The 27,961-nt window shown below is 42.7% G+C and overlaps 2 protein-coding genes across 5 annotated transcripts in view; both read left to right on the top strand.

Annotated features, from left to right (window-relative positions):
- Positions 1 to 125: 125 nt before the first annotated feature.
- Positions 126 to 8,150, top strand: LOC115400293 (programmed cell death protein 10-A-like). 4 transcript variants are annotated; one of them, XM_030108079.1, is made up of 9 exons: positions 126 to 235; positions 389 to 435; positions 2,761 to 2,954; positions 4,830 to 4,883; positions 5,081 to 5,198; positions 5,955 to 6,081; positions 7,408 to 7,486; positions 7,586 to 7,668; positions 8,058 to 8,150. In XM_030108079.1, exons 3-9 carry the CDS (start codon positions 2,865 to 2,867, stop codon positions 8,137 to 8,139), a joined length of 633 nt encoding a protein of 210 aa, XP_029963939.1. In that variant the 5' UTR covers positions 126 to 235; positions 389 to 435; positions 2,761 to 2,864; the 3' UTR covers positions 8,140 to 8,150. The 4 variants fall into 4 exon arrangements, with proteins under 4 accessions (XP_029963939.1, XP_029963942.1, XP_029963940.1 ...); XM_030108082.1 differs by having other exon boundaries at positions 173 to 235; positions 2,728 to 2,954; XM_030108080.1 differs by lacking the exon at positions 126 to 235 and having other exon boundaries at positions 245 to 435.
- Positions 8,151 to 10,195: 2,045 nt separating this feature from the next.
- Positions 10,196 to 27,961, top strand: part of LOC115400777 (WD repeat-containing protein 49-like) — a 34,150-nt gene continuing 16,384 nt past the window's right edge. Inside the window, exons 1-12 of the mRNA XM_030108796.1 lie at positions 10,196 to 10,683; positions 12,604 to 12,699; positions 13,320 to 13,628; positions 15,241 to 15,414; positions 15,879 to 15,962; positions 16,556 to 16,648; positions 16,799 to 16,970; positions 20,076 to 20,243; positions 20,956 to 21,104; positions 21,634 to 21,867; positions 22,212 to 22,376; positions 27,224 to 27,339. Coding sequence (XP_029964656.1) covers positions 12,619 to 12,699; positions 13,320 to 13,628; positions 15,241 to 15,414; positions 15,879 to 15,962; positions 16,556 to 16,648; positions 16,799 to 16,970; positions 20,076 to 20,243; positions 20,956 to 21,104; positions 21,634 to 21,867; positions 22,212 to 22,376; positions 27,224 to 27,339 — 1,745 coding nt within the window. The 5' untranslated portion in view covers positions 10,196 to 10,683; positions 12,604 to 12,618. The remainder of the gene's footprint in view (positions 10,684 to 12,603; positions 12,700 to 13,319; positions 13,629 to 15,240; positions 15,415 to 15,878; positions 15,963 to 16,555; positions 16,649 to 16,798; positions 16,971 to 20,075; positions 20,244 to 20,955; positions 21,105 to 21,633; positions 21,868 to 22,211; positions 22,377 to 27,223; positions 27,340 to 27,961) is intronic.

Here is a 27,961-nt window from a genome sequence, read left to right as displayed (position 1 = left end):
CGGGTTCACGACCGTTTCACCTGCACCTGTCAGGGATTTGTAGTCCGTCGCAGCTGCTGCTGCTGTTATTATGCATGGAGGAGACTCGCGGAAAGAACTACAGCCAATCTGTGGTTCCATGCCAGCAGCAAACTCACAACACCGCCCACACCGGCTACAGTTCTGCCTGTCAGAAACTTCCTGAATAACGCACAAACCACAACAAGAGGGGCAAACAACGAAGGCATCTGTCTGAGTGTGTCTTTCTACATCTTTGCTTTATTGCTTTGCTTATCGCCAATCAAGCTAACAATGCGTGCGGCAGAGCGGAGTCGCTCACCTGCTTTAAGCTGATAATCTGACATTAGCTCGTTACCTACAGAGGTAACTTATTGTTCTCCTTTTAAAGGTTATCCACGTCCCGTGCACCGCTCTTCTTCCCCTCATTGACAGCAGGTAAGAGCCGCGTGGTTACCGTTCCCCACTTGAATGTATTATTACTGAGTGAAGGTGAAACATTGACTTGTTTTCACTGTATGATTCATCACCTCTCGACGGTGTCACTCGCCTGCTAATTACCGCAATGTTGTGTTTAAAGTAGTCGGAAAACGGAACACTGTGCTACCTCCACGGCAACCGCAGTGAAGATATTAAAGTGAAATTTAACACCTCACGAAAGCCATGACGTTCGAGTCGTAAATGTCTCTTTTAGCTAAGATTACACCGGTTTTGGTGTAAATTACACTATTTGGATGCAAGGTTCACCACTGTGGAACTATAAGTGCCCTGATGGCTTTGAACGCAGCTGGAGGGTGGTCTGCCACACAGGCTATTTGCTGTGGTGGTTTTTCGAGCTTTTATTGTCCATTTAATTCGGGTAGAATAATAATGGTTCACACAAATGACTCAAAAAGTAGTCTGAGACCTTTGTCCTGGCATGTATTTCACTTTCCATAAAGCTATTTTTTTATTCCTTTTAAGCGTGCCATTAAGTGAGACCAATGAACCCTGCATGCACAATACCAGGATCTATTTTTACAGGCACACCCAAGTATAATGCTGTTATGATTGTCTGTGAGGATTGTGTTTGTCAAAACGAGGTTTGTATCTAGGAAAATATATATTATTTATACCCTAATGTATTTTTATGGCTCATGTACACAGCTAGGCAGGCAACTCCTCCAATTTTCGCAGATTGCTATGGGGTGTAAAAAAACGAAAACAAAGAAAAAAAAAACCTGGTATAATTGACACTTGAATTACCTAAAGAGTCACTTCACCCTGTCTGATCATGAGTGGTTTCAAACAATAATGACTGCATTTGTTTGATTTTGGATAGGAGAAGAGCTCTGTTTATTGATTTTTGAGACATAAAGTGCACCATTCAGTCTTCCATCCTCTATATTGCTCTGTACAGTTTAGTGTCCAGGGCTAAAGCAGATATACACAGACACATCCTTTTGGATCATTTAGGGTCAAGCATTAGCTTTTAAAGCATGTTTTTAGAAAAGACTATGAAAGGAAACCGGAGTATCTGGACACGCAGGCCCCGGACTGGACTCAAACCACAACCTTCCAGCTATGAGAGTGTTAACCACTGTGCAACCACCAAAGTTCACTTTTCAATGCAATTTTATGTTTCAAGACAGAAAGAAAGAATGCTTTTCAAAGTTAAAAGTGGGTTGTTTTTAACACTTTCAGGATGATAAAGCAACACTGAAACACTTGAAAGGAATTCCCACAATGTACTCCTTGGAAGACAAAGATGACTTCATGTTTATTGAATTTTCCAATGCTTCATCACAATTTACTGTAAAAGCCATTATGCAACCCTCTGTATAATTTCATATCTTTCATCCGCTTTGTTTTAGGACTGTAATCTTATCTCAATCAGTTACCGATTGCCACTTTGGACTCGTTTATGATCTTCTGTGTTTCTGCTGTTTTGAACTTCAGCCATTGGCAGAATCATATGATAAATTTCAGAGTCCTCTCTGACAGATGACTGCTTGATGCCTTGTCACACAAGTGAACAAAGGGTTGGTATGTGTGTGTGTGTGTGTGTGTGTGTCCCCACCCTCTGAATAATAAGTTGTGTGATCAGTGGAGTGCGGGCTGACGTCATGTCGGGCTGTAACTCAGCCACACAGTGAACAATGGCTGAGGAAGAACTCATCCTGGTGGCGTCACGTTGAGGTGTGTTGAAAGACGTTCCAGGTCGGTCATAGAGAACATGTTGAATAATTCTTTCTTGCTTTACAAGCGAGTGTTTGCTGTTTCTTTATGACAAGACTGGGGCAGTAATAACAGCAAACCCTTGTGCCAAAGCTTAGTCTTTATCGCTCTGATTTTTTTTTTTCTTTTTTTATTGCAGCAATAATTTCGGAGAGGTTGCTTCTTTTTCAGGTGTGACTCTTACCCATTTGTCACAATTGCACCCAGAGGACCAGTAAAACACACACTCTGTGGCTGCTTTGGGACCATCATGTCTGTGACTAAAGGGCTTTCTTGGAAGTAGTGCGCCCAGGATCAGATACATACAATTGGTAGAAAATAAAGAGTGCTCTGGAGCAATTGTCATGAAGATTTGCTTAATGAATTGATGCTTCTTTGACAAATAAAGCTTTCTGGGGCTGTTTAAACAGTTGGAAGCTAAGTGTGACTTATCCCAGCTGTAAATATTGCACAGGGTTTGTTTTTTTCCCTCTTACCTCTAACGGTTTATCTACTATCATCTATCTCTCTCAGCTTGCTCACCTGCCGTGCTGCTTCCTTCACCAGGTCCTCATCTGGTCCCATTCTGTCACTCTGTGTGAGTGATTGAATGCAGTGGAACGGGCGTCGGTGGACAAGCACATGCACAAAGGGCCACTGATTGGTCAAGGATGACCATGGAAGACATGAAGAATGAAGCCGACGCTGCCTCAGTAGTCTCGATGGCGCTGTACACCGTCATGCATCCTGTCTTTAATGAGGTAAGAAAAGCAGTTTCAGAAATGAAGGAACAGTTAAAAACACTAAAAGATTCTGCATGACGGGGAGACGAGGGCATGATGTGCATTTATTGATGGAAAGGCTCTTGTGTTAGGTTCAAAGGTTTACACGGAAACCAGGAAGCAAGAAACACGGAGGACGGAGTTACAGTAATGCGACTCATCCAGCAGTCACGTGTTGGTGTGACTGTAGTCAGGCCCAGGGCTTGTCCTTTAAATGTCTTTAGTGTTAGTAAAACACATTTATGTGTTACACAGCTGTATGTGAGCACTGGAGGGCAGTAGTGAGTCACTTCCACTGTTTCAAGTATTTCTGCTACTTCTTCTCTTGTTGGACTGATTTCAGAAGAGTAGATCGACTCAATGCACCACCTTGTGATACAATGTGATATTACAACACTGATCGAACAGCTGACTTCTTCACTATTTCTCCATCATGAGGATTATTTTTATTTTGCTTATGACTCATAATATTACAAACTGCACCTTCACATCAATACTTGATCATACTATTTTTCCACTTGCGGCATTAAAGTGTAAACAAAGCTCAAGGATGTTCCTCTGACTGCCTGTCACAATGTGGAAATAATCATGGTAATATGACATTTTTCTTGTTGTGAATGGATTCAAACACTGCCTAGTAATTAGAATCAGCCTGCATGAGGCCTGCTGCAATCATATATTTTAGCTGACAATTAGGGTTCAACAAATAATTTTGATCAACAATTTTATCTAATTTTTGTGCTTCTCTATTGCCATATTATAGCAAGCCACAAATCCAACAAATCACCTCTTTCAAGTTATCACCCTTTTAATTTTCAATTGTCTCAAATTGCTCTCACAGCTGATCTCCTCTGTTTGGTTTCACAACTAAATTCATGATGTTAGTGCGAATTGCTTCTCATCAAAATGTCATTAGTTGAATATTAGAAATTTAGTGGCTCGAGGTAAACAGCTATCGGCTGTAAATTCCCACCTGTGCCGTTAAACCACAGCAGAAGGAACGACGTGACGAGATGAGGAGCACCGATAGAAAGTCAAAGGATGGAAAATGAGATGGAATTAAGCTTGTCCTATGTAGACAGGTGGTTGGAAACCATTATGGTTAATTCCAGTGCTTCATGAAGTTAATGTTGAGAATCATGAAGTTGGATCAAGCTGTGTAATAGATGGATGATTCTAAATAATCAACCACGAATGCAGTTAGCCTGTCATGTAATGACCATGACAAACCTATATGTTGTGCTGTCATTGTGCTGCTATTTGTGTATAGCTTTGTAAAAATAAGAAGTACTCTTTAAAAGTCTAAAAACAGACGCATCTTAATTTAGCATCCCTGCTTGTTCCTGTGAAATTAGCTGGTAGCACAAACACACACTTCAGACGTCTGCCTCCTTCTCCAAATAAACTGTGAACGGCAAACTGTGATCATCCGTACATGACATCCGAGCGACAGCTGGTTTTAAAAGGTCGGCTGTGTTTTTATTTGTGTTATTATCGGTATGTGAAATCAGCGATTTAAGCTTTCTGATTTTGCCGTGTGCAAACTGACTGACACAACTCTGAAGTCGAACAAGTGATGCAACGTCTCATAACAAATTTCAGCTCGGTGGAGCTGAATAGGCTTTACTTCTCCTGGAGTTAACAGGGATAATACAGATCAAGGGGACTCAGCGCTGCCTTTCACCACGCCACAGTGTCCCTCTTTGATATGGTTCGATCCTGGGCTTGTGTGTACTTCTGGCAGCGTTACGTTTGAGGACAGACCCGAGGTGCTGTGATAACAGCTAAGCTGGATGTGTGCCTTGCTCTGTGCTGCCGGTTTACCTTTGTGTGTCTGTGTATTACAACTTTCAGTTGGAGAAAGTCAACTTATCAGCAGCGCAAACCTTGAGAACGGCGTTTGAGAAGGTAAAGTTTTTTTTTTTTTGGCCGGTTTACTTTTCACAAAGCATGTTCCATCTCACTTCTAATACTATTTTTTTTTTTTGTTTTGTTTTTTTGTTTCTTAAATCAACTGGATAAAAATGTGGTAGTGTTGTTAGTGTTGCACAGTGCAGACTAATGTTTATGTATGTGTGTGTTTGTGTGTGTGTGTGTGTGTGAAGGCAGAGAAGGGGAACCCGGGTCTGACTCAGGACATTATTATGAAAATACTGGAGAAGAGGAACCTAAAGATTAACTATTGCGAGTCTCTACTCCGCATGGCCGCAGAGGACGTTGAAGGTAGGTTTCTCAGTCGTCGTGCTTTCAGAGATCATGCGTTCCATTACAAGATTCACATGAGATCAATAACAAGAAGTCCAATAAAAACACTGATTCAGAACAGAGGAGCCTTTTACTCGCTGGAAAGCAGAGCCTGGATATGCACACTGCCGCTTAAACACATTTCAGCAGACTGGATCATTACCAGTCTCATTTCATTTTGGATTCTGATGCCCGAACACCATTCCATGAGCTCAATTATCCACTAGGGGGAGCTGTTTCATCACAAATCAGCTCCTCTTCCTCCTCCTCCTGCTCTCAGATGTTCCTTGTTTCTTGCCTGTAATTGAATTCTTTGTGCCGAGTACAGTGATTGATGGTAGTAATGAATTCACACACGCATACACACACACACACACACGCATACACACACACACTTTGGATGAATTTTAAATGTACCTCCTGCATGGCACATCCCAAGTTCTCCCTTAATCCTGCCTTCACTTAACAAAGTCAGCACTGTCACTTTAAAGTGTGTGTACTTGCTCCTGCCTTCATTTTTGTATGTGTGCACCCCACACACACACACACACACATGCATGCGCATGTTCCTCCACACGTGCCACAGTCATTAATTGCTTCATTTTGGGTTCCCCTGCACCTATTTGCATGTGTGTTGACACACTCATCACCAAGGAGTTTGAAGTCTGCAGCTCTCTCTCTCCCTCTCTCTCTCTCCCTCTCTCTCTCTCTCTCCCTCTCCCTCTCTGTTTACAGACTTCAGGATTGACAGGCGAGAGCCAGAGTTCCAGGAGCTGAACGAGAGGGCCCGAGCTCTGAAACACATCCTGAGCACCATACCAGATGAGATCAATGACAGAGTGAGCTTGCTGCAAACCATCAAGTAAGACAGCTGTGGCTGTGAGCGCGAGCCACCGTGCGCGCAGTATAAGTCGAGTTAAATGCTTCATAAAAGTTTCAATCAGACTTCTTGTATTAATTTAATATAGTGTCGACCAAATTGTCTTAAGGGGGACTTTTAACCAACCTTTACAAATGCTGATTAATGACTTAAGATTCACTGCTTGTAATAAGTATGCTCCAATTACTTTTTAATTGTGTACAAGGAGAGAGGATTATTTTTTTGTTCGGCTGGTCAGTCAGCATTTACATCATTTTTTTGTTAAAGTTCCACTTTTGAATAGCTTCACAACAGTTATGGATCGAGTCAGTTTTTTAGAAATCGAATGCCTCCCACTGATACCGATAGGGAATATGAGTGGAGACTCAGTCAGTGTTAACGAGGATTTCCAGAGAAAGGATCAAATTACACCTTTTACAGTTTTGCACAAATGATCACTTTGACATTTTTCAGAAAGTCAATATTCTCCCACTGTTGTGATTCTGTTTGTATTGACCACAATAGACGACGTCTTCAGGGCAAGTTACTCCGTCCCTGATGAGTGAGCGAGGGTGTGTGGGCTACTTTGGTTTTCGTGTTTGTACCTTGAGGCATTGATGAAACATTTTTGAAGCTGCATCTTGGGGATTCACGATGACTTTGAAAAGCGGTAGCTGTTGTCAATAATGGAGTCATCTGAAGCCTGTTCATATTGCATCTTTAAACAGTGTCAAACATTCTCAGATGGATGGATATTCACTTATTTTAAGGAGCCTTCCAGTTTTACAGTTTTGATATCGTTTTCTAATTGAGGAGTGGAAATACAGAGCTGGATCAGTATTTTTTTTTCAAGTTTTCTTCTTTTTTAATTGTGAGAAATCAAGTCAAAATTTTGAGGTCGTATGTGCAGTTTTATGTCCTTGCCACGCACGCACGCACGCACACACACACATGCTCACACACACTTTAGAAAGAAAGTGAGAGATGTTTCATCTTCTTGGCCCACTTTACCATTATTTTGATCGAATTCAATACTCTTAGTGAGTCACTGCTTAAGTTACTTACCCAGCGGAGGGCTTAGAAATAAAATCAATTCAAAGGGAATGCTAAGAAATTAAAGTTATGAAACGGCCGATTTCGAGCGCATGCGAGGGGGAGACGGAGTTGAAGGTGAAAGTGTGTTTGCGAGAAGATTTGAGAGAAAGGGAGACAATGAGCAGGATCAAAGGACCGCAGTTTCAGGGGAGCACTGCCCAATAAGAACAGACAGATTTAGCGATACAGTCTCTCTCTCTTTAATGCGCTCCTGCTTGTGCATGCTATCCGCAGAGACATCGCCAGCGCCATCAAGGAGCTGCTAGATACGGTTAATACGACCATCAAGAAATACCAGTATCAGAACAGACGGGTAAGTAGATACATTAGAATGAAAAAAAAAATGCCGACACACAAACACAGTAGCTGTGAAGTAAGTGGAGCTGAAAGCCTGTCTGTATTTATTGGTCAGGCTCTGGAACAGCAGAAGAAAGAGTTTGTGAAATACTCCAAGAGCTTCAGCGACACTCTCAAATTCTACTTCAAAGATGGAAAGTATGACACCATTCCTGGTTTATTCTGTTTTTCCTCATGTTTCTCACCTATCTGTGTCTCATGTCATACGTGCCACATGCACGCGCGCACACACACACACACACACACACACACACACACACACACACCCTTGCCTTCATGTAGATGGCGGTTGTTTGATCACTTGCCCACTTCGATCAAATCCGCCTATTGCTGAATAATTCCCTTGACCCATTTCCTGCGGACTCACGCTGGCTTGTATTTTTCTGAAGCCTGACATTCTCCATTCCAGCCAGATCAAAGTGTTTCCGAGATCAATCCCAGCATTTTTTTTTTTTTTTTTTGCCGCGGATTTCTCCGGTCCGTGATTGACACGTGTGTCCTTGTGTCTCTGCCACGATTGTTTCCAGGGCGATAAACGTGTTTGTCAGCGCCAACCAGCTCATCCACCAAACCAACATGATACAGCAGGCCTTCAAGACCGTGGTGTAGCTGCCTGAGAAGATGCACACACACACATACACACACACATGCTGAGAGGTTTCAATTAGAGAATACACGATGCGAGGCTTTCTAATTTGTAAAGACGTTTTATTATTTTGGGCTGTATAATTTATAATTCTGTGGCTTTGAGAAAAGATCAGGTAGCTCCAGTTTCAAAGCAAGTCAGGTTGACAGTAATTGCCAGGGATTTTTAACTCTCTTTTATGTTTTCCTTTTATCAGATTCCGAAGTCGATATTTCTTCATTCTTTCATATATTTCCCTCTTCAGTCTTTTGGTTGAGAAAAAAATAAAAAATAAAATTGTGATTATTTCCCATGAACTTAAAAGTTTGGTAATTGCAACAGTCTTGTAAAGTTGCAGTCGTGGGAGTTGTTTTCTTGTCATTTGGACTCGATCAACGGTGTTTTAAACATCAATAATAATGCAAAACAAGTGGAGGGTTGTCTTTAGATGTCTTGCATTTTCTCTGCAGTGAAAATTCTCCAATTACTTAGTTTGACAATAAATAAATCATTGCTGAGAAAGCTGGACAGAGGAACTGCAGACATGTGCAGCTTTTCTTATTTTTTCCCTGCTCACTCAAGCTCATGATTATTTAACCAAAACACATTGCAGTCAAATCTAAGGCGGTGTAAAGCACTGCTTTGGAGACAGATGGGGAGTGTTTATTGTCTATTTATGTTGTCTCAACCTCAAACAATATCAGGTCAGTGTCACCACGACTTTTAAGACGATCCTTGTCTTTGAAATTGTCTTTAAACGTTTTTGCTTTAAGATTTTTGACATGCCGCCGTCTTTGCATTCAAAAGTTTCCAGAAATCCATGAGTAGCTTATTATTTAAGACCATCGGCATTGAAAAATGTAGCTTATCTTTTAGTTTACGCAGCAATTTGACAGACAGGGAGTATGTGACATTTTTGATTCAGACATTCTACTGTCTTAAAACAAGCTGGCTTCCAGGTTCAGACAAAGAAAGTTGCTGTAAAAATTAAAGTTCTTCATTACAATGTCAAGCATGCCAATACTGCTTGTACTACTAATCTGCAATTCAGACTTCACTGAAATGAGTTGAAAAATTGTCATTACTACTCAAAATGTGAGGTGTTTACAAAAATGCATTTGATAATGAATGTACCATTACCGCTTCTGTTTCTCATTCTCACTCTTTGATTGTATTTTCCCCAACATTGTTTGCATTGACATTTTCATCCAAGTGTAAATAAAAGAACAGGACCTGCAATTCTTTGGAAACGAGGCATGAAAAGTGAATAAACTTTCCTATTTATTACGAATTAAAGAGCTCTGAAAGATTTCAAGAGGCGGGTCTGGTTTCAGATTTGGATTGTTGTTGGAGAGTGCTCTGTTCCCGTTCGGCTGCCCTTGCATTCTCTTTTTCTTCGACTGCACTTCCAGTGCTAAGATCTGTACCAATTTCTTCCCCCTTTCCTCATTCCAGCAACTTTATTCTTCTCCCTGTATAATGGTAGATTTTCCACGGTGGATTTATGGAGGGCTATTTTGGGCTCTGTACTGGCTCCTACATGCACCACTGTAATCCAATTGTGATAGTGTTAATTTTTTAAAGCTTTATTATTGAAATTGCTGAGACCTAATTTTCCCATCCTGTCACTGTTGACGACCGCTGTAATCAGCTAATTCAACTTATTCCAGACCATTAATTCCCATATAGGGATTGGTCATGGGCGCTGAAGCAGCAGGGAGGAAGGGCAGCGATAACATCGACGCTCGACTTACACTTTTGGAGGTTTGTGTCACCCATGTGGGCAATCCTTAACAGTTTGGGGTGTGTTGCTGTGAGCACAACTACAAGATGACCTCTCAAAGGAATTTAAAGATTCCTGTAAAGCTCTGACGTTTTCAGTTGTTGTTGGTGCTGGAACTCTTTTATGAGTGGCAGTAGAATACTAATGTGAATTGTGTTGCTGTAGCCATGGTGTACGGGCAAATTGTTCAGGGTGAGCTGTTGTAACTCACACATGCTGTGTTTTCTTCTGGGCTTAATCTGTGAATAGATGTAACACACACACACACACACACACACTGGTGCATGCAGACAATAGAGCCTTGACTCACAAACACAACTCTTTTTGACTATGTGGTTGCCAGGAAACTTAGTCTGAGTCTTTAAGAGTGAGGATAATAAAAGAAACGAAGTGTGTGTGTGTGTGTGTGTGTGTGGCTTCTGCCACTGCTTGGGCTACTGGGGGCAGTTAGTTAACTCTCGGTGGGTGTGTGTGTGCTGCAGCCGGGGTTGTTAACGCTGATTGCCTCTCAGACATCGCTGGCCGAGACAAACCCCCGGACACAGCCGCTCGAGCCGGAATCGGCCGCATCTCCTCCGGGCGAGAGACCCAGTCAAGGCCAAGACGGACCAACCCCAGGCTGGAGATTTTGTTTGAAATGTCACCGATTTAAAAATGGTGTTTGAACACCTGAGAGCACGGGGAGTCCTGGACAGTGTACTGTGGGCGCCCACTGTGGACTGAAAGGTTGAAATTGGCTGTCTTGGTAAGTTTGAATTTGTTATTAAGCGAGGAGCGGTGTGTTTGACCTTTATGATTAAAAATGTACTTGAGTGAAGTGTGTGAATGCTCTTACAGACCAAGAGCCTGTCATTGTTCACTTACAGCCTGAGGCGGGGATGTTTTTCTTGTTTGTTTTTTTTTTACTTTTCCTGACTGCCACTCCAATAAGTATCGGATAAAAACATTGCAGTGACATTTTCTCGAATTGTCTGGAACTAGAGTGGCCTTCCAGAAGGAAATGCAATTGGGTTGTACTGAATAATATATACTGCAAGATTCATACTTGCAAGTCACAGCATCAAATTCATTTCACTCCTACAACCTTTGATGGATTCACTTTTGCCTTTAAACCTGCTGGCATTGATCGAAGGTGCTGAAAACATTCATCTGAGATTTTGATCCATGTGATAACATCACTGTAACTGCACATTTGTTGACTGAGCATTCACACAGGATTCCAGTTCGTTCTCATGCATGTTCTCGAAAACTGTTTGAGGTTTCTGGAGCTTGGTAACATGTTCAGCAATAACATCTGGAACATTATAGCCTTTTAAGGACGCTCACTGTGGTCAAGAAGCTGCTGCAGCACAGGCAGCAACAGTCTGTGCTGTTGATACAAAGCAGAACAGATTTATTCTTTCATGTCTAAAGTGATGCCAACATAATTCAAAATGAAGCAGCAGAAATTGGGACTCACCACAGCTGGCAACATCTCCCCCAATCATCTATTATCCAATGTTTTTGTTGTCTTTAGCTTTAGTTCTGACTTGCTAAACAACGGGACCTGGTGTGGTTTTGTGCTGCTGAACCCTCAAAGCCAAACAATCTGCGATGGTTGTAATCCAACAAGTATTGAGCTGCGACCGTCGTCTGGTCGTCTTCCCCCAGTCTGGGCCTGCTCTGCCCTCTGCCCTCTGGCATCAACAATGCGGAGCGTACTTGGTGAAGGGCTCCTTTCTGTCCGTGCAGCCACATGCCAGCAGCTTGTAAGAAAACGGGCCCGGATGTGGTTGATTAGAAGTTATCACACCCATAAACAAAACATGAACAAATCATCCCAGGAGCTTCGCTGGTCTTTTTCTTTGTTACAATTCCACAAAGACATCTGTTCCTGTGTACTTGTCAGAGATGTAAATAAAAGGTAGTGAGCGATCATATCAAGATCGCGCTGCAGTTAACTGCTGATATATAAACAAGGTAATAGCTGAAGCAAAGTATTGATTTTTGCTTTCATTACACACAGTGTCATCTAAATCTTTGTTCAGTTTGATGCAACAACCAATGAAATTGTCTCATAAATGTTTATGCGATGCTAAAAATGAAACTGGGAGCATTTGTTGTCCTCCTCCGACCTTTTTAGTGTTTTACGGAATATTAAAAAAAAAAAGAAAAATGAAAAGTCTTTCCATCTCAGATTTGTCTCTCACATTTGAAATGTGCTCTTAATGACAGCCAAAATAACAAATTTTACCTTTTGTTCTTCTTGTAATTGATGTTTGCAATGTGCGTCCCACTTCATTTTATTCAACATTTTCTCCATTTTTTGGGGGGATCTGCTCATTCAACCTTTGACAGCTGTCAAGTCAAGGACATTTCTTTTTTAAATCAGACGCTTGCACATTATTCATGTTTGGCTGGAGTGAAAAGAGCCAATATCAGCAACAACAACAAAATGTGTCCGCCGCTGTGACCCTGCGCTATGATTTGGATGACACGGCACCAAGCTGTGAAATAGATACAGACGGTTACCGGGGGATTACTCCGGCTGGGGACATCTCCTTTCCTCCCATAACACTTGGAAGTGCGGGAGATCTATTATTTGACTGTGAGCCTTCTACGCACACCCTGGCACAGACGCTTTACCTCTCTGACCTCGTCTGGTGCGGCGGTGATTGATTGACAGGCCTAAGCTGTAACCATGGGAACGCGGATGGAGGTGGCACAGCTTGAAAGCAGGATGAACACCGAGGACTACAGAAAGTTGCAGAATCTCTTCCTTGTGAGTCTTTGATTTTCACTTTTTGATTTTGTGACTTTGCCACATCTTTGATTCAAATGAATAATGCATTTTTTTGTAAAGGAATTCTCAGAAGAAGGAGTAAGTAGAGATGAAACTAATATCTGCTTTTTTTAAACTGATATTAGCGATAATCTACGGTGCAAAAGCCTGTGTGCAACAGGTGTGACCGTTACAGGCTTTATAGAAAGGAGTGTCACTACATTAGCAGAGGAGATTCAATGTGTTTTATTTTTGGTCAGAGTAATATTTTTAATTGTGAAACACATCTGGAATTTGGACATCCAATCCATACAGCTTGAAGTGAGACGGAGTGTGTGAGTGTGAGTTCACAGTTGTGTTTCACTCTGCATCTCCGCTCCGCTTGGCCTTTAAAATAGATTTATTTGATGGGCTTTGTCTGCCCTGCTGGTAAAGTAGCTTTAATCACGGTGGCAAATCACACCACATATCTCTGAGATTATCAGCGTCACATAAAACTGTGGCCTTAGATCTAATGTTAAATGCTTCAGAAACAAGCTGCAGCACATCTCGAAAACCCTGGAAAGCCGTTTCCACCCGTGTGCTGCTGTGTCTCATAATCCTGTTGACCGTTGACACAGGACTCCTCGGGAGCACCTCGATCCTTGTCCAGAACCGAATTCATTAATCTGGCCTGGTCATCGGTCAACCGTGGGTCCATGGAGGATTACGGCCTCCTTTTTGACGGCGTGGTGGTCACCCAGGAGCACCGCGGCCTCTTTTTGGACGGCGATGCCGTGAAGGAAGAGGGACGCATCGATTGGCCGGGGCTCTGCTCCTTCCTGCTGCTGGAGCTGTCCGAAAAAGTCAAAAACGGCAGAGCCATTAACAAACCTCGCTGGAAGCCGCCTCGGACGCTGACCTGCCCACACCGAGACCCCGTCCAGAAGGTACAAGGTCGCCGGCCTCTTGGAGATTAATGAACAGAGGAGTGTGTTTGCGAGCATCCCAACATGTGGATGACCCACCGTGGCATGTTATCTGAAAAACATTTTGACATTGACAGAGAATCCAGAGCTCTGCTGACTGGGAGAAATTCCACATTATTAAACATTGCGAGGAAACGTTCAAAAGTATTAGGGTCTTGCTCATCAAAATGGCACACCTCTTTTGAGATAAATGGCTCTGGACTCCTTTAACATCTATCAATTAATATGTAAATGAGGCAGCAAGTATAAAGTGCCTACTGCTGTGGATAAAGTGAAGGCTCGCCACTTTAATCTTTCAATCCTGAGGTTGTCAAAACGTCAGACTGTGGCGTCAGTTGTTTTCCAAATGGCTGGAAGGTCTTGACCCTTTTTGCTTAGATCAGTCTTAAAGAGCCTGGCGGACTATTGTCATTCAGAAACTCTATTTTCTTCGCCCAAACTCAGTAAAGTGTGAAATAGAAAATGTGGGAAAAAAAGCTTCCTAATCAATGTTTTCTGTGACGGCAGCAAAGATTTCACAGAGATGAAAGTGGCTGCACAGAGTGGCAGTTTGCAATAGAATTAGCTCATGACTATGACTTCTATGGATTTTTTGGTTTACAGTAAACAACTTTAATTCTCCGTTCAGGCTCTGCAGCAGCCCGCTGTCAGGCCAAACCTAAGGAGGAGAGTTTGGCATCACAAAAGGAACATATTCATAACAGCGCTCTCAGAATATGATCGCTATTCAGATACAGTTACATTTATTTAAAAAAAAAACAACCTAAATTAATTAAATTCCATTGAATTTTTTTTTTTTTTTTTTTTGCTGAGCTCTAAAAATGCATCTTTGAAAAAAAAAACTCAGTTACTGTATTGGTTTTTAATATTTACACTGACTTATATCTTCTTCAAGAGTTATTTCAAAACAGATAGGATACTACATCAACTCACTACAACCTTATGAAATAAAACAAGTTTCCTTTCCTCTTCAACTGTCTGCTTGTATTTCCTGGCTCCCTGATGAAAGAGATTATACAAACTGATCAAAACGACAATTGGAAGTATTTAAAATGTTGTGATAACTAAACCCTGGCCCTTTATCCAGTGTTAATGAATCTTTTTGTTCATTAAAGTTATGCAGTGTCTCTTATTAATCAGGTTCCGTCAGTTGTTGCCTTTTAAATTTGCAGCTCTCAGTTTTTGTTGTTGTATATCAGCCAGTAAAAACCTGCAATTCATTAATCTGATACTGTTTTATTGGCTCCAGCTCAGATTGTGACCTGCTCAGTTTTATTCACTTGCACCCAGCAAGACGATGATTTAAGGAGGAACTTGCGTTTAATGAACTTATCCTCCTGTCGATTTATGGCGATACGATATCCAGCATAGAACAAGAAATACAAGACAATCTAAACACTTAAAGTTTTATTTTGAGATCTGAAGCATCAATTTTCCTAATTAACTTTCTGGTTTCCTCAAACTGCTTCCCAGCGTCGACGCTGTTCTGAAGGTTGAACTCTTCTGTTCCGTTGCCAGATCGGCTTCTGGGCCTGACTTTAATGACGTTCTGCGATGTCTTCTGGTCTCCCAGGTGCTGTACCAGCGCGGCTCGGGTCAGTACCTCGCTGTGAGCAAAGGAGGGACGGTGGGGCTGCGGGACGGACGGGACATGTCCCTCCTGCTCACACGTCGGCTGCAGAACAGCACGGTCGCACCCAAAGACCTCTGGGTCACAGACGCCGCGCTGCTGCACAACCTACACAAGGTCATCTCGTCGCATCTCTTTCCAAACGTTGCGTAACAACAATGAAAGCAGCCCAATTAAGATAGCTGGCAGCGCGTCTGGTTATGGGGGTCATGTTCTGGTTCCTCCAAGAATTATTGCCCATTGAAATGTAAATGTAGATGAATTATTGATAAACAATCTCAAGTTATTGGGGCAGATATTGTAAGGCACAGAGGTAAACAAGTATTTCACCCCTTTCATGAATTATTGATCAGTGGTTTTGGTTAATTGCGTTGAAGTTGTTGCATAAAGTTCAGAAAGTAAATATTCATGTTTTGATCAATTATTGATCACTACTTGCAATTAGTATGTCTTTAATCTAAAGATTAATGGGTGACATACATAATTGAATTGGATAACATGATTTTTCAGCGATGCAATGATTATTGTAAGTCTGGGAAAATGTTAAATCCGTGTGTAACGTGTTTTGTCTTCATTCGCAGATAGCTGTGTCTTTCACAAGTAAAGAGGTGTGTTTTTATGACATACTCTCTAATCAGGACTTCAGCTGCAAGTATAAACTCCAGGTAACAGTCCAAGCAGGGGTTTCATTTGGCCTCTGAGGTTATTTAGGCTTACACTTTGAGTGGAATTAGTGCTTAAAAAAGGAATGAATATCTATATAAACGACCTGGCTTTTAGTTTGACCTGAAAAAGACACAAGAAGTTTGGTTATTCTCTGCAAAGATGTCAGTAGAAAGGCCTTATGTGTGTCATCATAGTATAATACACCGCTTTATTAATGTCATTTGCATATTTTATCATTAGAAAGTAAAACTCTTAAGATGCCACTCTGTTTTCCCACTGAACTGTATAAATAGCATTTAATTCGATCAGCCACACTTCGGTCCACGTTTCTGAAGCCCCTCATTTGCAATACTATCATGAACTGGCCCTATTCCAGACTAATTGACTGGCCGTGAGCAATGATATTTAATCCTCTGGAAAGAATAACAGTTTATAACAATACGTATTATGTGGCGGTTTGGATTTTCCTGTTAAATGAGCCTTTATCCTTTTAGTATTAATATGAAGTGAGTACCAAACAATAGAGTACAGTATAGCCTACAACCTATATATGTGTCAGTAAACATGCACAGACTGCTCGTTTTGTGTCCAGGGCTTGAAGTTCACTCCCTGGTGTCTAGACTACTGGGTGGATGCGTCTCGGCCTGACCACGCTGTCCTCGCCATCGGTGACATTGGAGGACAGGTAATACATTCATAAGCAGAGCAGAGAGAGGCGAAAGCAGACGGTGGGAGGCTGAACGTTGTGAAGTGCCCTCATTTTTCTGCATTATCTGTTTGTGCTCAGCGGTCTATCGCTCCGGGACTCAGTGTGGGTGTTTATGCCTTCTCCCAGGTCAATGCTTTGCATTTCACCTCAGCCCAGATCTCTCTGTTCAAGAGACTCGGTCGGAGGACGGACTCCGACTCCGCCGACATTGTCCTGTGGGACGACCTGGTCAAAGGGAGGCATCACTCCTGCTACACCGTGACGCACCAAGCTCACGCACCTGCCTGGGTTAGGAAAGGTAGAAAACACACTTCTGCTCAGAAACAATGAAGCTGGAATCATTTCATGGGCTTACATGCTTAAAATTAACCTTAGCCATCATGCTGTTTAACCTCTTAATGTTGTTAATACACAGAGACGTGTTTGTTCTCCTCCTAATTGGGATTCAGGTCTCCACAAAGTGCCAGACAAAGATTTAAAAGTCTCTTTCAGCCTCTTTGTGAGAATATTCTGAAGTTGTTGAACAAATGCATGCTTTGCCAGTGTCATTTTGTAATCTCGTCCCAGAACGTACTTCTCTGTTTACACATCTATTATTTGGTATTGTACACAAATGAATGAGGAGGCAGACAGAGCCATACAGCAGTAGATGTCTTTCAAAAAGATAACCGGAAACTGAAGAGCCAGACTGCTCTGATTGCTGTCATTTGAAATCGCTGGAGTTTCATGTTGCCAAATGGGAGCCGAAACGTCGCTTTTTCTCATCTCTGAATGAAACCACGTTCACCTGAGGCCCCGGGTCAAAAAATAGCTTTCATTAGCCAGACAGGACGAAAGCAAGAATACTAAATCACTGGCTGGGATGACGCAGGAGCAGACAACAAAGCGAACACACTCCGGGTGTCAGGGCCACCTAATGTGAACACATGCACCTGCTCACCTTGACACTGGGGAGGAAAGATACCAGGCTTGCTTCTCCCTTTTTTTTTCTTTTTTTTTTTTAAAGCAATCACTACAGTAACAACTAATGCAACACCATAGAAATGTTCAAGCAGATGTTGTTCATGGATGCAAGCGCACAGGCTTTGTAGCACGTACATCGATCCCTGATTCTTCCACCTCTGAGCCAGACTATTGGCATGAAGTCACGGGTTCGAGGTACGGCCCCCAGGGACTCCCCACTTCAGCTCAGCACGGGGGTTTTTTCTTTTTTTAAAAGAGGTCGCTTAGTTTTGTCTGGATTGCATCATTCGGGACAGTGTTTATTGGGCTGTTTAGGTAATGTTTCAACGCTCTGAGACCAGCTCGGCTGATGAAGAGCAGAATAAAGTACACACAAGCAAGGACAACAAATGGGAAAACAAAGGGACAACAAAAAAGGGGGGAAACAGAGGTGAGGGTGACAAAACATTAGAAGCGTTGAGTAATTGAAATTTTACAGGCAGTGTGTGTGTGTGTGTGCGCACAAGGCGGCGCGTGTGCCGTGCTTTCAGAGTGTGAGAGAGAGGAAAGGAGGGAGCCTCTGAGAGTTTGTGTGAGCGTTTGCATACCTCTGGGGTGCTGCTACTGTTCTTTTGAAGTTTCCCACCCTGCAGTACGAGTGGGCTGTGTACCATTAGACACGGCTGGTTATCCAGACCTCCAAACCTTCCAGCTCACGGGCCACCAGAGAGGGGGAGAGGGTGGTGGAACACAGAGGGGAAACTGAGAGGAAATTAGGAGGAAATTGGGAAACGGACACAGACCCATAAGGATAAGAGTGGCGAGGCGCAGGGATGCATGTTTGTCAAGGAGAAAGACATTAACATATCATTATTTTGTGATCTACGGAAATGGAAAGAAACAACAATAAGTGGGGGCATAATATCTCTTAAATGTGCAAAAACAACACATGAAAAAAGAAAGAAATGTGCTTTCATGCAGGCTGCTAGTTTATGGCCGTAACTCCGCAGCAGGAGTCTGCTTGATTTGTGCGTGTCAGTGATCAAGACAAGGCCACTCGAATCAATAATGAGTCATGCGACACCGTCTGCAAATAATCTTATCTTTTAATTCGTGGAGTGGAAGAAAAGATGTGCTGTATGAAGTCCAATCAGATGTAATTATTTGCACCAGCTTCATGGCCGATCTCTGACCCGGGACTGTCACATGGCATCTCGCGACCGGCCGTTATTTGTGCAGCCTCTGGAAATTAAGCGGCTTCATCTGGAGACACGTGGCATCCGCTTTAGCTTTTCTCAATCGAAGCGTTAATTGAGATAGATGGTGATGCAAGATCCATTACGTTTCTGTAATACCGCTGAGCAAATCACGCCAAGCTAATTCTTTGTGGCACTGAGCCTGGCTGTGAAAATGGTTTGGTTTACTAATACACAGCCAGAGCGGCCCTCGACTGTCGAGCTCAGCCCCTCAACAGGAAGTACTTTTGATTTTGGTTGTGTTTGGGAAAAGATCTCCTTAAGCAATAAACAATTAAACTTAGCATCACTTCAGGAGAAGCATTTGAATAAATGCTTTTTTTTAAACCTGAATTTAATGCTTGTTTCTTTCGTGTAAATAAGCAAAGTGGTGGGTGTACACCTTACCTTGGCCACTGTCGGACTGGTTCCCCGTAACTCTCGGTTAAATAAAGTGTCACAGAAGAAGGAAGAACAGAAATTCCCAAAACAGTGTGTCTTTGTCAAATATTCATTATTATTCCACTGTAAATATGTCGGACTTTCAGGTGGTGCCAGGAACATCACTGCTACACACCTGGACCGCTTTCTTATTTATTCTCATGAAACTGCTTTTTACCACATTTTTCTTGACATTATTAGATATGAACATTTTCTCTGTGTGTGTGTGTGTGTGTGTGTGTGTGTGTGTGTGTGTGTGTGTGTGTGTGTTTTCAGCGTATTTCAGCGCCGAGCTATGTAGCCTATTTTGTCTAATTATTATTTCAATTAAAAACTCAATCAGCTCCCTTAAATCAAATATTTCTCCCAGACATGAGGTTTTCCTGAGATGCTTACCAAGAAAAAAAAAAAAAAAAAACCAAACCCAAACAAAACTACAAGTCAGCTGCTGTTGTGAAATATAATCTCATCAAATGTGCTTTCTGAGCTCTACATCCTGATTTGTTCAGCTTTGTTGCAGTCTCACGAGCTCCTGATGCCAAAACAGAGATTTACGGTTAAGTACATAAACCGCAGACAGAAATTTAATTTAATTGTCCCGTTAATTGCATACTTAATAGTCTGTTTGTATGCCGTGTTCTTCCCATCCACATTCAAATTGGCTCCGTCGTCAGCGGGCTTGTTCTTCTCCCAGTCTTACTCACTCCTCTCTGGATGTGGTAAACTAATTGCAATGTGTCACATCTAATTTGCTTTCATTGTGTGCCTCTGTCTTGTTTCTGCAGTGCGCTACCTGGGCTCGCTGGAGGCCCTGGTGTCCTGCAGCACCAGGCCACAGAGCAGCATGGTGATTGGCTGGAAGGAAAAAGAAAGCAGGAGCCTCAGAGTGACTTCTTACTTCACAAAAATGGGAGTGTGGGACATGGACCACCATGCTGGGCTCGGTCTCATCGGTGGGGCACTGTTATATTCCTTCACTTCAGAGAAAATCTCTGTGCTTTGATCTGATCTTGTGAAATTTATCCATGTTTATTCATGAAGCATTTTAAAACGACGACAGGGAGAGAGGTTTGGGACGGAACAAGTCAGGACAAACACACAGAGACAGACAGTCGCTCACATTCACAACAGAGTCACCGATAAGCCTCAGACATGCATCTGAACCGTGTGAGGAAAGAACATCCACAATCCGAACCTGAACTTCATGCTGTGAGAGTGATATCCACTTAACGATCACGCAGCTACCTTTTTTTGATTAAAATTCATAATTTTTTGCTATGCACTAGCAATTTTTCGTGTTTTTTTTTTTTTAACTACTCTTCTTATTTCTGTTTAGGGGTATACTCAAATACTGGGTGCCAAGATAAACTTTAAATTAAAAACTAAATAAACTTGAATAACTCTTTTGAGCACAGGTCCCAAGAGGATATGACACAAACTGTCTTCAGGCTTTTTCTTTGAATTAAAAAAAAAAAAGTGAGGAGAAGATGCACTTTATACATACTGAGCCGTAGCGCTTGATTAAATGACAAACCTGATTTCGTCGTGTTTACAGTCCTTCGTCAAAAGCATCAGACGCCTCATTGAGCAGCTTGTTCCTGAGAGGCGCTGTGATTTCCTGTAATTAACGGCAGCTCTGAACTGACACGCTGTGATTGGCTGCAGCCACGGCAGGTGTGGACCACCAGGTCTTGCTGTGGAACCCGTACGTGACGTCTGAGGCCGTGTGCGCCCTCAGCGGCCACGCGGCCCCCGTCGCCGCTGTTCGCTTCACGCAGACCGAGGGGCAACTGCTCAGCTACTCCAAAGATAAGGTGAGAGAGCGCAGCACTCTGCTGGAGCAGATAATGTGGAGATAAATGTAAAATTAATTGTGACTCCCCGCCATAATCAGTGCAGAGGAAGGAGGCCACGAGGCAGATGATTGGTAAGCCTATTTCCTATTGCCTCTGAAAGAGCAGGTGTTTCTCCAAAAACATGTTTCCTTTAAAGCCCCGTTTTCTTCCTCATGCAGAGAGGAGGTTGCTGCTTGTGCCGCATTTCCTTTATCTGTTGTTGCACTGTGCATGTTTGCTTTCTCATTGGCTTTTCTGAGGAGAATGAATATTTTAGGAGTGATTTATGTTCCATCTGCCTTCTGCTCAAACACCATCTGCTCCTGCGCGGAACTCTGAAGGCTTCACCTCAGCTTACTCAGGAATAGTTGCTTGAAAAACAACAGTCATCTCGTCGGGCGCTTGCAAAAGCGGCGAGGTGGAGTTTTTGACAACTATGAGTCAGGGTCACTGCGCGCAGCATCCTGTTCCGACTGTAATCCCAACTTTTCCTTGATGAACTGTCAAGGTGCTCTGCCTGTGGGACGTGGCCAACCGGCTGTGTGCCCACCGCGTGGCCGGGGTCTTCCCAGACATCCGCGAGGACCCTCACACCCTCCTCTTCGTCCAGGAGGAGCGTCAACACGTCATCCTTTCCTTCAACAGCCTGCTTGTGCTGCTCGACACGGTGAAGGAGGAGAGGAAGACCAGCAGCCATGAACATCCCATCACCTGTGTGCTGTACAACAGTCTTTTCAAACAGGTACACGTGAAATAAATGAGACTTTGTGAAATCAAGATGTTGATTTCTATTTGACCTTAGAGAAATAATATCAGTCCTGCTGTGGATTTTTTTAGTGTGTAGTTAGAAGTGCTGCCAGGATTTTATCCACTTGACGGCAGAATCGGCTGCATATTTTTTTTTCTTGTAAGAGCTTCGCACTGAATTAGTGAAGGGCACCGATGAATAGAGAGCGGATTGGTTATGTGAGACCCTTTGGGGAATCCGCGAGTGCACTTTTAATTTCACGTAGCGCAAAGTAGATCAAGCTATCAATGAGTGCTGACCTCCCCCTCCTCTCCCTCTCCCTCTCTCTCGCTCTGCAGGTCGTCAGCAGCGACTCTTCATCGTCTGTGATCTGCTGGTCAGCCGACACGGGCCGAAAGGTCAAGCAGTTTCACCGTTGCCATGGAAACGCCGAGATCTCCACCATCGCCCTTGATGGGACGCAGACACGGCTGTTTACTGCTGGCACTGATGGAGAGGTCAAGGTAGGTGGGCACGCACGCACGCACACATGCACGTTACATATTTTAGCATGTTTGGGAATGTTTAATATCAATTTATATCGAAAAATCTGGGGGTCTGGCAGATTACTTTCATTCATTTTGTTTTACGGAAGACAGCGGGATAAAAATTAAATAAAGAAAATGTGAAGGTAATCATTCCGCACGTCATTGCAAACTGATTCATTGCGTATACAGCAGAGATTTCCAGTGTCATGTTTTTGAGCTGGATCTTGACTTGTTCCAAAGTCTGTTAATCTGCACTCAGGTTGTATCTGAAATAGTGAGAGTGACTGAATAATGGTCACACATGGCAAAGCTGCAGAAACATGAACGGTTCAACACAATACGCTCCAATGCTGTGCCTCAAAATAACTCCATAGAAAATACAAACAAAAGGAATGAAACGCCTATGCTGTTTAAAAGTTAAATTGAGTGATCAGAGTGCTGTCCATTTAGAATGTTGATGGATTAATTTAGCATCATATCATGAATTTACGCATGTAGAGACTCGGTATGTTCTGGCAGCGTTCATTCCTGGTTTTTGCTGTGGCAACGTTGTCGCTTTTGGTCTGCATGATGGTGCAGAATTCGTCATATTTGCGTAGAATGATAGTCTGATCCTCCTGAGTAAAACACGTCGCTCTTTGGGATTTCTCCATGTTTAGAATAATTGGTCAGGCTCTGCGCTCGCACTGATTTCCATTGGGCTGAATTACAGAGCTGATAACCTGCTTCGTAGTACCGCTTATCAAGGACGGCGCTTGTCTGGACGAGTCAACCCAGAAAACGGAGAGATACCAGAGCATGTTAATCCAGCGGCGTAGCACAGGCCCCAGGTGTCAACCATAATATCTAATGAAGTGAAAAATATTACAGAGTCTGGCTTTCAACCAAATATTTCTACTACACCAGCAGGGCAGGAGGGTAAGGAGGGTGGGCCTATCCTCCCACACAATGAAAGTCCCTGATCTGTTTTATTTTCAGGGGTTTCCACTTTTTCTGGTGCTCTTGTTGCTTTCAGTGCTAATTATGTTACTTCAGATTTCATTGTGCTTTGCTGTTTAATGACAATAAAGAAATTCAAATTCTGATCATGTTTATATAACAAGTCTGTTATCTTGCTGATCGCTGTGTGCAGTTCACTAATGAAATACATATTTTCCAAAAAGTCAGTTATTCTTCTCAGTTTAGTGTATCAATGTTTTTCATGTGTCGCTCAGAGAAAATGATGCAGCAAACACAACGCGAACCAAACTAATTGGTTTCTTTACTTCATTATTTGCTGTGGACGGCAATTTGTTCCGCCGCTCTACACACTGTGTTTGCATCACTGCACTATACTTTAATTAAGATGCATCCGATAATTGGGAGGTGCAGGAATGATAACGATTCACCATATATATCCACACACAATCTCTGCTGGTAATTTGGACCAACATGTATATTCGCATGCATTTTGGTTTGCTGTAAACAGTTTGCAATCATTTAGAAAAGTGGCACCTTTAATTTTGATGCGCGGACAAATTAAATGCATGTATGATTTACCCGTGTGACCTCTGAGATAATGTGGAACATGTCTTTTTTGTTTCAGTTTTCTGAGCGAGGTGCAGCAGCGTTTTCTTTTTCTGCTGCCATCTTTAGAACAAACTTCAGATGGACTGTATCCATCGGTGGTCCACACTTTATGTCCATTTAAACTCTTCTCATTTAATTGCTTGTACTACCTAAATCCTGTAATTCTTCAAATATTCATTTATTAACATCTGTTTTGGATGATCTCAAACTGAATTTTAATGTGCCTTGAATGTTTTATTAGTATTTCCAATTTTTTCTAAAGCATCTTAAATTGTGCATTACTATGGTTCTTGATAAATAAACCTGCACTGCAGTGAAAAATGCCAATAGCTATATGAAGATAAATGGATCACCATCAATTTAAATAATGTATTTTATACTGTATGCACAAAAAATACACATTAGTAGAAATAACTTTAAAATGTGCATATATTGCTGAGATTTAAGACTGGTCTCCATTTATGCTCCTCATAAATTTGCTCACCTATTGAAAAGTTGTCTGCAGCGGTGGTGAGAAACAGCCTAAAGAGTGTCGACTGTAAAGTGTTGCAGCAGGAGCTGAGAATCGGGCTCAGCCGCCAGCTCAGTTTGCACTTTACAAACTTGCGGCATTAATTTCTCCGCTCGGCACAGTTCGGAACATCTCCAGACTCCTGTGGTCCGAGTGCCTGAAGCCACGAGGCAGGGTCCATTGGCGCTTTTATGACGGCTGCGCTTTCATTCATTGCGGAAAACGCTTTTTTAGAGGCTTTAGAGCCGTCCTGCTATGGATTACGGCAGGCTGCACGCTTGACAAGTCCCCAGTTCATCACATAGAGAGAAATGCATCATACCTATATGAGTTATTAATAAATGTGTTTGCACTGTTGGAGGAAACCATCTGCGGGGAAGACAATCACAACTCAGCCTCAGCACCACCAGACTATCAAATATGCCCGCTCTCAGAACCACCAGCACAGCCAAGAAGTACTTCAAGTCCCACACAAGCAGTTTGAGGAGATGCGGAAGCCAAACACCAAAATAATAGCCTTCCATGTCCACACTCTTAGCTCAATATGAATATGCATCCTCCATCAGCCAGCTTCAGGAGGATCTGGAAGACCAAAGGTCCGGGTTGAGCCAGCAGAAGTCCGAGCTTCTCGAGTCAATCAGGACCATGAAGGAGGCTCTCCAAGAAAACATGTCAATGAAGCAGATGTGTTTGGACGAGCTGGACCAGAGGCTGACGACTTTGGAAAAAAAATTAGATTGGCACTGCTCATCGGAAAAAGAAGAAATCACAGTGGAAAAGGATCTGCAGTTTTTTCAGGACTGGAAAAGCCCACCTAAAGCTCATGTCCATCCCCTCTCCGAGACTCCCTTCCCTTCATTTCTTGGTTCTCCCTGCGTCTGCGTGGGTTTCCTCTGGGTGTTGCGATTTCTTCCCACAGTCCCAAATATCAATAAACCAAATCAATAAATAAGCAAAAATGAAACCAAGATTTTCTGAATCAAATGTTTTCAATGACTGACTATTCAATACATAGCAGTTTACCCTGCTGAAGGTGCTGACAGAGGATGGACTGAGTCCATACTCACGGGATCGATGGAGTGAAACTAGGAACATTAAATTGATCGCAAATAGATTCAAAGAAGTAAACCAGATCTTATGAACCAGAATAAAATCTCAAAAAACAGAAAACTTCAGTCAGAAAGAATCTGATCTGCCTCACTGCATTGGCTGCATGCTCTGCACATTCACACCAACAGGAGGCGCTGTCTGCACAATGTCAACACGTCTGGTTCTGGTCCACTTCAAGAGTTCCTGTCTCATCAGTCACTCCTTTGATTCATCTCCTTCTGCTGTTCTGGAATGCATGTCAGTAATTTCACACTTTTCTTTCAGTTTTGTCTTCTTGTGGTCCAGTTGTGTCCTCCTCGTATTGTTCTGTGTTTGAGGATGATCATTGATTGATGTGAGCCGTCCTGATTCCAGCTCATCAGTGTGCGACCTTTATTTTTCTCTTCCTTTTATTCCTTTTCTGTTTGATTGTTTCCTCTTTCCCCCTTTTTCTTTTTTCATTTTTTCCCTCTTCCTCAGTTCTGTCTGGCTGAGCTGTTTGACCTCATTTATCTGATTCTAACCTGGAGATCCCACCATTTTTGAAACTCGGTGTGGAATACAAACAAAATCAAAATGGAAATAAACGCTTATTTGTTTCACATCCTGAAAGCTTCAGCGATCCGCTGCAGAGGAGCTGGAGAGCCACATCAGACTCCAGAGCAGCAGGTTCCAGACCCCTGGGTCAGCGTCTTCAAGCCTGTGGTAGTCTGCAGTTGTTGTTTCACAGATTAAAGCGCTACGTGATGACTCAAAGTTTACTACAGTTGCTCTCAACCGACAAATAAAATAATTATGCGTTTTGTAATCAATATAATCAACCACATCAGCTCCCTGACCCCATGAGCCTTTGTGAGAGAGCAGCCATGTGCGGATATGCTCACACTGCAATTTGAAACAACCGCACAAGCCTTCCTCAGCAGAAGAGGCAGGCACCCGTTGGGCCAATTACCGACGGCATGCATCATCTCTCCAATTTTCATCAACATTGAACCCGTTGTGTAGCAGTTAGGGCCATTCGGAATTTGAAATTTTGACCTTTTAATTACAGCGTCCCCATTGAGCCAATCAGTGCGTCTGCGCTAAATGCCACAAACAAAGATGCAAACTGTGTCCTGGTGGAAAATTGGACAGACAATGGAAAATATTACCTTAAATGCAATGATAAGTTAATGTACCACACAGTTCCTTAACGGCTGATCAAAGACTAAAGTTGAGGGAATGCCACGCTGAAAGGATTGATGGTTCTGTGACTGTATGTCGGGGTGGACCGGGTCTGAGAGCCACTGAGGAGGAAAAAAAAAAAGAAACACCAGTGGACTTGAGATGAGAGAGATGAGAGAGTGGATTCTATGTCTCTGGCGGGATTGTCTCTGGAGCCATCAGAGGATCATCCTGCCCAACATGGCAATGCACCACTACGTTCTGTCAAAAGGAGGTGTAGTGAGTCATTTCATCACTCTTCCTGCCTTCAGTGCAAGAACCAAAGAAGCAGAATTCAGACACTTAAAAAAAAAAACAGTGGTATAGTGCTGCACTCAGAGGGTCTTGACTCACTGCTGTTACCCAGAGAACAAAAGAGACGTCACTTAAACCACACATCCACTTTTATGCCCATTTGTTTTCACTGTGTATAATCTTTGTTATTCTTCAGGTCTGGGACTTTCATGGCCGCTGTCTGCACAGAATGAATGCCGGACTGGGTCGCAGTGTGGACATCTCCCAGATCTTGTTGCTGAAAAGCAGCATCCTGGTGATGGGCTGGCAAAGGTACTCGGAGCGTCTGTGTTTAAAATGCTCATCGCATCCTTCGTACTGCATAACCAGTGTAGCATGACACACGATCACATGATGGTAATGTGTGTAAACAATCTGAAAGTTTAGACAAAATATCTGACTCACAGAGCACATGGGAAACACAGGATACAGCACATCCACACAAACCTGATAGGAATCCTGAAATCCACACTAATGAGAGACAATAGTGATAAAATAGAATACACTTTAGAATCTAATGAATATAAAATACTGCTTTACATATCAAAATAAGTGGCCTCCAATTCTCTACACTCTGAAAACACATGTACACTCACTGTAAAAACATGTTTAAATCCATTATGCAGACACCATTAAAAGACCACTTTGAAACAAGTAGAATATTGTGATGTAAATGCAGAGAAAACACACTCTTGGTGTGCTGTGTGCTGGCACTCCATCCATCACTGACCGTGCACTGCTTCACACCGGACAAGACCAACTTCATCTGTCCACTAAGCAAACACAGTCTGCTGTTGACACGATGCCAGTGGTAAACATCAAGCACGTATGAACTACTGACAGTCGTAAGTCTTCCTACTCCACCATAATGAATGTGTCGTCCTGACGCTCTGCA

This window comes from Salarias fasciatus, chromosome 14, assembly GCF_902148845.1.
Source record: "Salarias fasciatus chromosome 14, fSalaFa1.1, whole genome shotgun sequence".
NCBI classification, from domain to species: domain Eukaryota; kingdom Metazoa; phylum Chordata; class Actinopteri; order Blenniiformes; family Blenniidae; genus Salarias; species Salarias fasciatus.
Note: the sequence above shows the minus strand (reverse complement) of the source record. Positions and strands in the feature narration are given on the sequence as shown.